Genomic DNA, 13287 nt, shown 5'->3' on the forward strand with positions numbered 1-13287 from the left:
CGCATTAACTCGTACGTTTGCTGTCGTACATAATTAAAGTTTTCCACAGTTACAAAATTATGCATAATACCTACGTTGCAATAACTCCCAGATTATTTCGAACCCTTTCTAATGTTGTTTCGTTTGGTTGTTACAGAGCGAGTCGAGCTACACATCATCGGAGGAGGGATGCGGCGGCGGCGAGCGGCACGCCGTGCTGAGTTACGAGCAGGTGTCGCGGCTCAACGACGTCATGGACGAGGTGGTGGCCATCCACGGCCGCGGCAACTACCCCACGCTGCACGTGCGCCTGCGGGAGCTGGTGGCCGGCGTGCGGGCGCGGCTTGAAGCCCCCCAGGCCGCCGGCGGGGCCGGCGTCGCCGTCCGCGACGTCCGTCTCAACGGCGGAGCGGCTTCTCACGTTCTCGCCGACCGCCCCCAGCCCTACTCCGACATCGACCTCATTTTCACCGCCGACCTCCCCACCGCGCGCCACTGCGACCGCGTGAAGGCCGCCGTGCTCGGCCATCTCTCCACCCTCCTACCCCCGGCCACCCCACGCCGCCGCGCCTCCACTGCCGGCCTAAAAGAAGCCTACGTCTCCAAAATGGTCCGCGTCAACTCCGACGGCGACCGCTGGTCGCTCATCTCCCTCGGAAACTCCCGCGGGCACAAATCTGTGGAGCTCAAGTTCGTGGACACCATGCGGCGTCAGTTTGAGTTCTCCGTGGACTCGTTCCAGATCGCGCTAGATTCGCTACTCGCGTTCCACGAGTGCGCGGCGCTGCCCATCGGCGAGAACTTCTATCCGACCGTAGTCGGCGAGTCAGTGTACGGAGATTTCCGCGAAGCTCTGATCCACCTAACGGAGAAGTTGATCGCGACACGCCAGCCCGAGGAAATCCGCGGCGGCGGCCTGCTCAAGTATTGCGCTTTACTGGCTAAAGGATATAGGGCCGCGCGGCCGGATCGCATCAAGACGCTAGAGCGATATATGTGCTCGCGGTTCTTCATCGACTTCCCCGAGCTCGGCCAGCAGCGCGCCAAGCTCGAGGCGTACCTACGGAATCACTTCGTCGGGCGCGAGGAGGAGGCCCTCAAGCACCGCTATTTAACGCTGCTGCACGGTGTAGTCCGCGAGTCGACAGTGTGCCTCATGGGCCACGAGCGGCGGCAGACCCTGGCGCTGATCGAGCACCTGGCGTGCCGGGAGCTGTGCGCGCGGACGCCGGTGCTGCTGGCGCCGGGCGTGGGCGTGGGGGTGGGGGTGGGGGTGGGAGTGGGAGTGGGCGGCTACTACGTGTGCGTGTGCGCGGCGTGTGCGGCGTGCGCGGCGTGCCCCGCCTGCGCCGCGTCCTACTGCCAGTGCTGCCGCCCGCAGATGTGCCCCGCGTGACCGCGCTAGACCGCCGTGATCAGAGACACGTGATTCTTACCTTCTTTATCGATCGATGAATTTAGTGCCAAATGTATATAATAAAAAATATATGTATATGTATGATTCACTGTCCTATAGGCGAGTGTATATAATGTGTTATTAATTACGCTTCGTATTCTTGGCTGGATTTTTATTAGGAAAAAAATGGGAAACACCAAAGCGAAAAAGACAGGCCGGTAGACTTACACTTCTTTGGCGATTGCGTATATTTCAGTAGATATAATAGAGTGGGTCTCGAGCACTGACGCCGAGCCGGCTCGACTTGCCATTGAACCTCGCGGCCTTCTGAGCCATATCGGTAGCTTCATGTGGAGACAATTTACCCTGTGTCAATTCGAAGTTGCTCACTTTACTAGTACACAGATCAATTCTCACCAGTCAATTCTCCCGCAAGGCCTCCACGGTAGTAACCTGGAATCTACTAGCTAGTCACTACTGATCACCAAAGCTTGGTGAAGAGTTTAACTAACTCTGATTGGTTATGATGGCAGTATTACTGACTATTAGTGACCTAGACTACCAACCCCGCACTCGTTTGCTAATAATTCTAATCAACTATTGTAATGTTAGCTAGAGAACTAAGCAGAACGTATTTAGCCAACGCTTGAGGTCAAACGTGAAATAATTTCTAGTCGTACTCCTTTCGTGTTGATAATTTAATATGTTAGCAGTACGAAAATTATTTTCCACGAAATATAATGGATGCATTGTTAGGAATAAGTCCGAGTCGATGGTCTGCCTATAAAAAAAGACTAGTTAGTTATTATTAAGCTTTTTATGTATAAAATTGTCTCCATAATTTTAGTGGCATGTCTCTCAAAAACCCCGCTCAAATGTCAAAGGCGTAACTTTGACTGGAGCTTCAACTAGACTGCTTTGGAAGATAACGATATTTCAGTAGCAACTAAAAGCTAAATAGAAACAAGTCCGGCCTTGTCGTTGGCCTTTAGAAACGTTTAATCGGGTGTAGGGACGTACGAACGTTGTTAAACAAGGAATCGCAAATGCAGACAAAGAATTAGGCATAGACTGTCCCCGCGCGGACGGCAGGCGCGGCCGGGACGCACTTTACGACATGCCTACCTACATATTTGTGATGCGCAAACCAAACGCAGATGAGTTTAGTTTAGTGCGCACCCGGCTGCCACGCGAGATGTACTGAAGACGTATTTTATTACTATGTATTTATATAATATAACGTGTATACATTTGTCTTGATCACTCTAGTATTGTATACGGCTTGGCATACGAGAGTAACAAATTAAGTTAATTATAAAAACAAAAAAGAGAAAAAGCAAAAAAAAGACTAAGGTGTGTACAATATTAAAGTCCACTCTTGTTATTGATAGAGATCCATTTATGAATATTTTAAGAACATTTACAAGTACTAGAAGTCACGTCGAGAGCGTACTTATGGCGTTTCAACTTTTAACATTTCATCAATTACAGTAAATATTGTAGGTGGTATGAAAACATGTGATTTAATTGTTGTAGAGTAACATACTGTTGTCGATGATTATACTTACATACATTATAATGTAGATTAAATCCAATAGAGAGATGTACTATTATTGTTGTATTTTAATGATATATAGATATACGAATGATTGTGTAAACTGTGTCCGGCCAAACGTGCATGTCTTAGATATTTGCCAATGCATATTCAAATAAAAAATATATGTATACACATTATTGCATGGAACTCTTGAATAGGAAGTAAGATGTTTACATATTTTTGATTAGTCGAAACGACATCCAGAGGAATCAAGTACAATGACTCTAGGAGTCACTAATGTTTCGGGCCTACTCCGCGAGGACGAATCCGACTTGCTCACTATCGAACCAAAATTTGAGATCTCATTTTTTTATTCCCTCAAAATATTTCGGAAATGTAAGAACATGTTCAATTTATTTTTAACTCGTACTTTGTACTGTCCGCGGCCCCTGTTAGGGTCAACACTGGATTCATGAACTTCTAACCTGTTCGTTTAAAAGTGGTATCTCTTAAAATGAAGTGTAAAAGAGGGCTTGCCGCGAAAACCGAATATAGAAACTGCGTTACCTGCCTCTCTATTACTCTTATATATTCGAGCAATAGAGATGTAGATAACGAACATTTCCATTTTCACCAACAAAACATAGAAAGTCTCATCGAATCCAGTGTCCTGTGGCTTTTGCTCTTGTCATGACTTAAGAATCACGAATTATAAAGCGCTTTTCGAATTCTCAACATTTTAATTTACGAGAGGTGTATTAATATTATAATATATCAAGTATTTAGAAACGTGTATATTTCCTAAGTCATTGAGGGCGAAAAGGAGGAAAAAGGTCCGTTGTCTCCCTGCGTTCGTGTCATTTCTCAAGTCTAAAATGTCATTAATATTGGTAATAATAGGATTTTCGGTTGAACTTAAAATGGCGAAGGCGTCACGAGAATATTTTCTTCTGTTCTGCTCATTAATGTTGTTTAAAGTGTATTGATAGCTTATTATGCAGAAATCTAACGTGGAAGCGTTCAGCTAATGAAGAATTAATCTTGAAATGCGTTTAACCATTCTTTAGTTAACACCCAGCAATCCATCGTAGCTATTTGTAAAGTCTAGATATTACTTTACTAAGGGCAATCACCGTATAACGTCATGCTCAACGAACACGCTATTGATATTGGCGAAATCCTTGTATAAATTTGATGTTCCAACCTTGACGCTGGCAAAATTATCCTACTGGACAGATGCCATTTTTTTTACGAAATATTAAACTAATAGACGAACGCAGTGGGACGCCGGACTAATCTGTACTTAGAAGTAAAACAAGTACATAATTATAACTAACGAAATCTAAACCATATTCCATTTGTACCTAATAAGAGTGAATGTTAGTTAATTATCACTAGTTATACCTCTCGGAATCGAGACAGGCGTCTAAGTTGTGATTTGTAGTCTTTTCGACAGGTCTTTTAATGTTATCTATATTGAATATTATCATATTTTAAATAACTGTGATTATTATATCTATATTGTAATCTATTATTGGCAGTACCCGGTATGAACTACCTCCTCGCTTAAACTAAAATTCTGATAAATCGTGCTTGTATTGTATTAGAAAATATATTTTATTACCGTTGTACAGGTTCAGATGATTATTCCATACATTGTAGGTTTCAAATAGTACAACTTCAGTCTTTTTGGTACATGGCGAAGTGAAATTTTAATGCAGTGCAAAAAATTATCAATTGATACATAGTTTGAGCTGATTTAGAGAATGTTTTATATTCAGAAATTACTGTTGTTTAACTGAGAATAATATATTTTAAATTATATCTAAAAGAACAAGTAATTGTGGTATTTTGATTAGATGAATGAGTTTGCGAACGGCGATGTCAATGCCATTGTTCAAAAACAAAAAAGAAAATACAAATTATTCGGCCAGTATTTTTAAAACTGAACTTTATCACTTTGACTTAAAAATGATTACATTCTGTAATACATGTTCTGAAGGTTGATTACAGTAATCAACTTTCAAGGTCATATCTGGCACTATGCACTAGATTAAATTCAGCAATAGCTCTTCCGTAGAAATATTTCGTGACGCTTCCATGAAACGGTCTAAATATTTTGGAAATGTTTTTGCAAACGAGAGACATTGCGGTTTATTATAGGGTTTTATTTTTCTAAAGTTACCATCAGTTTTCAGCTAGCCTTTCTGTGTATGGTTAATTTTATATTGTGCACGTCACGGGGCGTCTGCGTACTGAGTTTGTTTGATTATTTGTATATATTGTAGGGGTCTAGAGAGGCGATATTTGTTTGATCTAATGTGAGACGAATTGTGTTTGTCGATTTCCTTCTAGAATGGATTGGCCGCTCTGAATATGTTCATTTTCGGCAATCTACGTCTTTATGTTTGATTATTATAAGGATCTAATCATTTTATTAAAACAACGGTATGTGTAATCAAAATACATTTATTTGGCACAATGAATATAACCTCTCTGAACTTGACTAACCACAATTCAGACACATACTATAATTATTATCTCGGGTTCTCACAAAACAAAACGAACTGACCTGCTCACAATTGAAATACCTTACCATTTTTAATATTGATCGACCGTCATCGTCGAACGTCACCCCACGACTGACTACGAATGATCGTTCAATATTCAAGATGGAGGGATCGATCACGTGACCATTCACGTGATCGATCATTACAAATACTTTTTAAAGTATAGTCACTTAACTTATTTAATCTATAAAAATGTATTATAAGTACTAAAAATCTATATAAACCACACAGTATCCTAACAATTATAAACTTCAAATAAATCAAGTATATTACTGGTAAAGTAATATTCCGTATATTTATCTTGATCTGTGTCGTAATATAAAGGCGTACTTTGTATCGCAAGCACGTTTGACGTGTAAACCCGGTTTTGCATTTAAAGTAATATGATATACGTTGGAAAACGCCATTAGCTCCTTAACCGATGCATTTAAATCATTTGCTCATTACGCAAAAAGCTTTGCAATTAAAATTTAGAATTCTCATTAACTTAAAATTGATTGTTGAAGCCAGTTTTGGAACTGGCCGTGATGGTATTTGATCTGTTGGGCTTTAAAAAGGCTATGTTGAATGTTTAAATCCGCTAGGTAAATACGGTATTGGGTTAGAGAAGGGTTTGCGAGTTGTAAAAGTATTCTTTAGTGGAGTAAAGTACGCAGGCGCCTACACAAAGGCGTGGCTACGTGGAGTTCTTGATTGAAACAAATGGTAGCGACCCGGTGATAAGCCACTTTGTTAAAGACATGGCACAGATCGTATCGCTGCCGTTTGGCACCTTGGCTGGGTTGTTCGTACTACTTTTTTGTTAGTGTTGCCACAATATAAGGTCAGCTAGGGCTTTTGCAACTTCGACACATGCTAGCATTGCTAGCTACTCTAAAAATACAAGAAGTAAGTCTAGAGCTAACTTTTTATACCATGGGTGAATTCTCTTTTATGACTGGCGAAAGTGTGCCATGAAAATAAGTGGTTCTAGCTCTAGATTTGTATTTTCAGAATAGTTGCAGTTGCCCCATAGTTCCAATTGTCCCGGCTGATCTTACCGATTTGTTTACCACGTTTGAGTATATTCACACAACACAAGTTTATTGCAATAACAGGTTACGCATTTGATCTGGTTTGTTATGTATATGATTGTCAAAAGCGACGTTTTAGGGTTGAAAAATGACACTTTTGACACTGACAGATCATATCCATAACAAACCTAGACCAAAATTATAACCTGTTACTAAAATTACTGTTAGAGTTACACCAAGAAAAGTCTTCAGCAATTTTGATAGCCCACGCAGTGCAAGTGTAAACACGTCATAATTTCAGAGAAGTTTGAAGTTTAAAATGACACTTGCACTGCGTGCGCTATCAAAATCGCTGCAGACTTTTCTCGATCTGACTCTACAGTCTACAGATTACACCGTCAAGGTCTTGTTTGTCATAGGATTATAATTAAGTGTACGGATAACCCAACTCGGTGGTTCCGCAGGCCACGCAATGCCGACTAGTCGCTCATATGTTACCCGCGCCGGTCGGCATACAGACTCTCTTTAAGACTTAAGAGTAGCCTAGCATATATAGCCTAGTTTTATCAAATATATTTACATAGTTATTACTTTCTTCCGTCGCCCGCTCCGGGCCGAGCTACACTGTTGTTGCGATGTTTAAATATAAGTACTATATTTGTGAGGAGTTTTAAGATTGTAAATTTTACAGAAAATTAAATAAAAATGTTGTGAAAATAAATTATAAAAAAGTGATAAACAGTGACGATTGTCTTTTATTTTTACCCCATATATGCACGGAGCTTATTACGAATACAATTATAACATTCTCACGTACCTACCTACAAATTAACTTCACGTTAATTATACGACATAAAGCTGTTTTGTTTACATATTTTTCTTCATAATAAGCTCCTAAAACAATAAAAATGACAATGAACTTTAAAAACTACAAATAAAGCATAAGATAGATGCAATAAAACTTTGCCCTTAATTGTCAGCTAAAGAAACACATACATTTTTCATACAAGTTTGTATAAAAAATGAAATAGTTATAACATATATGAGTATATGACCAATAAAATCATACATGTAGGTTTGCAGTTTTAAAATGTAATTCTTGTATCTGATAGCGTCGCGGTTCTGACCTAACAGTATTGATAACTTAACTATTTTTTATCGGTTAAATTCGCAATTATAATCTACTATATACATTACTGTTTACTACTGTTTACTAATTCATGGCCACGTTAATAAGTAACCGATTAGATTATAGTAATTATCAAACAATGCATTTTATTAAACGCTTTATTACCAAGCGTTGTTTTAAAAACGTTTATCAAGTTATGCATTAATAGCTTTAGGTATGTTAACACTTCTGATAATGCTAAGAAGCTGATATTTAGCATGATAAAGTTTGATAACTCAGCTTAAAATTCAACGTACTATAATACAAACTTCTACAGGTTATTAGGAGGAAAGGGGACGGCCGCATCTCCATATAAACTTAGTTCCCATTTTCCTCATTGGATATTGATATTATGGAAAATATTTTTACATATTTTGATATATATTAACTATAGATATACCCCTACGTTTGAATTTTTTAGATTTTTTGATTATTGTAAAAATTAGGAGCGAAAAACAGATATCATAAAAATTTTCAAAGGCTCCTAGCTCTTATAATAATTATAAAATCGAAATAAATCAAACGTAGGGGCATAGCTGGTGTTGATATACAACAAATTGTGTCAAAATATTTTCAATAATGTTAATATCCAAAGATGAATATGAAACGTTTGTATAAAAAGGCGATTTCGCGCAGCCGCTAGCCGGCCTAGCCAAGGTGACAATCGCTATCGCTTCGACAACGAAACGCTTTGTGTCTCTCTATTACTCTTCCTTATAAGTGCGACAGTGACAGGTGCGTTTCGTTTTAGCGATTGGCAGATTGGCTACGCAGCCAGGTCCTCCACATTCGTCTTAAGGCAGCTGCCATACACGGCATACCCCCGACAAAGTACCTACCTAAACCTAAACCTTTTTCTGGAATTACCCTTTCAATTTAGCCTTAAAATAGAGTTCAGTCCGATCACTACACGGCTAGAAAAGTTCCACAAACAGACCAAAACAACCCGGTGAATACCAAATGCAAGCACTTATGTCCGCTCGTTGCATAAACGGTCCAGTGACGTCAACTCTCCTATTTAGTGGCCGATCGGAATATGGTAAATAAACATGGCAACGGGACCGCGGCCTAAATACAAAAATGCAATAGTTATGAGACTTATGAGCTTAGGACGAGTATGTTGGCACGTAGCACCCAGGTGTGGTTTGCAAGCGTGGTTTCGAAATGTTCTAATCCCATCTTCGTCGCCAATGTTACGAGTAGGTATGTACTGGGAATTAATGTATCGGAAACAAATAGATTCAAAGTGCAACTAAAGCGACATTCAATTAGCAAAGCATATTACTGTAATGTAATTTAATATTATTTACTTAGCAAAGACATTTAATTAGCAAAGCATAGTACGTGCGACATGTTTTTGGTGCGCGGCTATCGTGCATCGCGGCCTGGCGTGAAAATGGGAACCTGCCTGGCCTGAAAGTGCTTGAAAATGGGAACCTAGACTCTCCGAAACATGTTGCGAGAGTGACTAAATGTACCCCGAGTTAAACTGTAATGGCTCCTCTAAACGATGGCCCAACGCCGGCCACTCCAAGGGACCCATTTATGCGTTAGAGGGAGCTAGGAATATTGCTATCTCATTAGCCGCGCACCAAAAACACGTCGCACGAGTGACTAAAAATATCTACGTGAGTTAGGCACTGGTCCCACCGCGAGCTAGTAAGCTATGAGCTATCGGCTATAAACACGAACAAAAGATAAGCACTCCCGTGTAAATAAAAGAGACACGGCGATATTTATAGCTCACCGCTGGGCGAGTAACTATTTTATTTTTCACAGCGGGTTTTATTTCACTTCAGCTCAAAATAGAGAATGGAATCTTAAACTGAGCTCTTTGTTAAGAATGTTTTTCTTCCTGAAAAGAACAATGAAAAAGAACCGACCGCTGAAAATGAAACCAGAACGGTTCTAGGAGACAACAAAATGACGCCGTACACGCTGCAGTTGAAATTCACATCAGGTACCTATATAACTAATGCCAATACCACTTCGGTATCGTCTTGGATCGTCCCATTCGTTTTTCGTCAAGTTCTTAAATTAGTCCTATTCTGCTTTCGTCACTCATTCTACATTCGTCACAATCGTCGGAGGCTTTCAATGTAGAACTTGACGAAAAACGAATGGGACGACCCAAGACGATACCACCACTTCGATCCCAAACGGACTTACAATTTCAAAGACAATCCTAATTGGCACCCTGCTCTATTGGGCTTTTAGGGCCCCCCCACATCTGGCGTCTTTCGAGCGTCGGCGTCTACAATTCTATGGTCGACGTCGACGCAACGTCGACGCAGCGTCGACGCAACTGCGCAGCGACGTCATTTTCCATAGCGCTGGACCGACGCCGACAGACGCCGACGCTCGAAAGACGCCAGATGTGGGGGGGGCCCTAAAATAAGACTTGCGCAGAATGTGCTTCTATCAAATTATAACGTTTATTTGCAAAGTCTGTGCTGTTAAATTAAGCTGCCAACTTAGCTTGCTCTGACTCAATAGGTACACTGAGAAAAAAAAATCGTTTAAAATAATTGAAATTGCATTAACGTTTAATGCTTTAAAGTTTAAACATATGAGCCTATCGAACCAAGCAGTAAACTTTACTGTTTGTACGTTACGTACGAACGAACGTACATTAGTTGATATTGTAATAGCAGTTAATCTTAATGATATAATTTTAATGTGTGCTCGATAGCTCATATTTTTTTCAGTGTAATTAATGCACAGCCAGATTTTCAAATTAATTGCTCTCTTTTCGTTTTTATAGCAAGTTAAACAAGCAACAACTGTGATAATTTAATGTAATATTAAAACGAAATTGTTTTCCTATTGCTTTATTTCATTCGTTCAATTACCTTTTATAAATTACCTAGATGTTAGCTTTGTAGTAAATGTTGCCTCATCTGTCTCCCCGTCCATATATTTGAGTCATAGCTTGACCAATCAGAACAATTTCTTAGACACATTAAAATGAAAAAATACTGAATTATACAGGAAAGAAAATTATGGCATATTTAGTGTTTTTTTCGGTTCAGGTTCAATGTTCTTTTACAAAACAGGCACTCGGCTCGATTCGGAAAATTAATTAGAGACTCACTAGATACGAAATAGTAAAGATATGTGACGTTCCACTGCAAAAGGTACCTTATGGCGGCTGGCGCCGCGATTCGGGAAATGAATTAGAGATTCACTAGATATAAAATAGTGAATATATGTGACGTTCCACTAAAAAGCTACCTTATGGCGGCTGGCGCTTACGTCGCAAAGCCCCGCAATAATATTGGAGCGGCGGTTATAAAAGCGTAAGCGCCAACCGCCATAAGGTACCTTTACCCGTGGGACATCACATATCATTACTATATCGTATCTAGTTAATCTCTAATTCATTTCCCGAATCGCGCCGACTGTTTGGTGACATTTGGCACGGGCTCCAGATAAATATTAAAGTTGATCGTGAAATATTTTTGAGGAAAAGTGAACATATACGCAGTAACATTTCACTCTGTTGACAGTTGTGATACAAAAATTCTTCAGGCAGATTAAATTTATCTAGAGATTGAAAATTTTTACTAATTTAGATGAAATTTGGTGAGGAGGTAGTTTGAGTCCCGAGGAAGAGCATTAGGTAGTTTTAATTAAGTCCACAGCAGGTGCTAGTAGGGGAAGCGGGGCAGCTTGGTACACCTTTTTTTGAAATTGATTTAAGGCCCCAAAATTAACTCAAAATACATCCTTTTTGTACTTAGTAGATGATAAATTTACTAAGGTTTACAAAGTATATCCTTTTTTGTTAAATTTATGGGCAGTAAAAGAGATATATGGATTTAAAAAAATAATGGGATTTGTTCAATTGTGCCCCACCTGCAGGGCACTTTGATACATTGCATGGGACACTTCATTTTGGGGTACTTTGGGACATGAATCAAAGTGCCCCGTAAGTGTTTCAAACTGCCCCGCAGAGCACACGTTACAGGTCAACTCAGTTAGCTGACCAGTAGTAAATATTTTAAACATTATAAAACGTCCATTAAGTGCGGTGCTATTAGAACATACTACAGTTATTAAGCAGGTGCACTAAAACTACAATAAAAAGCTTTTAATGAAATCAGTGTAATTTTTTGACATAAAGCTACTTAAGTTGTTTTATCTTTTCTTTGTCAATTTTCTTTCTCTTTGTACGTTCGCACTATTCACTAAAAGAATAATTTAAAAATTTTCCTTAACATAAAAACAGGCAGGGGCACTTAGATACACTAGAGGGGCACTTTGATATGTTCAAAACTGCCCCAATCTTTATTGTACCAAAGTACCCCAATGGTCAAATAAATTAAAAATCATTTATTAAAAATATACTATTAAGTACATATTACTTTAAGATAATCAGCTAACTTTATTACTGAATAAACGTATTTACGCTCATTATGATGTTCATCCGATAAAGTCTAAAATTTCGCACCACAACTCGATAAAAAAATCATAATTTATTTACTATGCGACCGTGGAAACACGTTTTCACGCACCAAGCGACAGCGGCTGGAAGGAGAGATGTGCCGAACCTGGTACCTCACTCACACATACAAAGCCATGTTTTAGCATTGTAGAAGGTGAAAATAAGTTTTTAGTTAAGGAATTAGTGTGGGTGTTTAAAACTGCCCCTTGTGCCTATCTGCCCCGCTTCCCCTATGTATAAAGCGTGTATTATTATTACAAGCGTAGATTGTGTCATGAATTGATTTTAAAAGATTTTTAATCCAGCCTTAACTAACAGAGTGCAAAAATTTTTTTTTAAATGTCCGAACGGTAAAGTATTGCGTAAAACGTAATGGTGCTCGACATGCTAATGCACAATAGATGACAGCTTGCTGTCACCTCTATTGACAATGATTTAAGTTTCAAGATGACATCAAGACATGTACGTTTGTGACAGTTGTGAAGTTGCGTCATTAAGTACGATGTTTTGAATAATAATATTATAGTCGCACCAATAAAAGTCTGCAGCGGATTTGATAGCCCACGCAGTGTAAGTGTTATTTATACGTCATAATTTCATAGAAGTTTGACGTTTAAAATGACACATGCATTGTGTGGGCTATCAAAATCGCTGCAGACTTTTTACGGTCTAACTTTTTGCGTGGTGAATTAAGTAGGTATTTTACAATGAATAACAATTGAAAGTTTTATTAATTAATATGGACCTATACAAACAACCCTTAAATATGACTCTTGTACTATTTTGTAGCCGTATAAAAAATACGCATTGTATGAATTCGCCCCACTGCGTACAAAGCGAGCAATACTTACAACTCCAATCTAATTTCAATACTCCAAATCCCGAAATAGAGCCTCTATTTGGCCGTTTGACCAGGCGTGGCTCACTCCGCGATTTCGTCGCTTTGCTACAGGTACATCCGCGTTCGACCCCAATTTTGGGGTTTGCCATAAGCCGCGCGTGGCGCTGTCGCCACCTAGCGGCCATATCTATGCTGATCGTGACAGACGCGTTTTGTTAGAGAGTGAGTCTTCTGTACCTAGTACTATTATTTATTCTGTGGTTTGACGAAAAAATTTAATTAGAATAAAATGTTAATACCAGGTACGGCAATAATCATCGCACAACTCCAATTAAT

General features: G+C 39.5%; 1 protein-coding gene across 2 annotated transcripts in view; it reads left to right on the forward strand.

The window, feature by feature from the left end:
• LOC134664640 (terminal nucleotidyltransferase 5C) overlaps window positions 1-7240 on the forward strand; it is a 318242-nt gene extending 311002 nt beyond the window's left edge. For both annotated transcript variants that reach the window (XM_063521377.1, XM_063521378.1), the window contains one exon: window positions 137-7240. In XM_063521377.1, the coding sequence (XP_063377447.1) occupies window positions 137-1375 (1239 nt within the window). In that variant the 3' untranslated portion in view covers window positions 1376-7240. The remainder of the gene's footprint in view (window positions 1-136) is intronic.
• The last annotated feature ends 6047 nt before the right edge of the window (window positions 7241-13287 follow it).

This window comes from Cydia fagiglandana, chromosome 5 (genome assembly GCF_963556715.1).
Source record: "Cydia fagiglandana chromosome 5, ilCydFagi1.1, whole genome shotgun sequence".
NCBI lineage: Eukaryota > Metazoa > Arthropoda > Insecta > Lepidoptera > Tortricidae > Cydia > Cydia fagiglandana.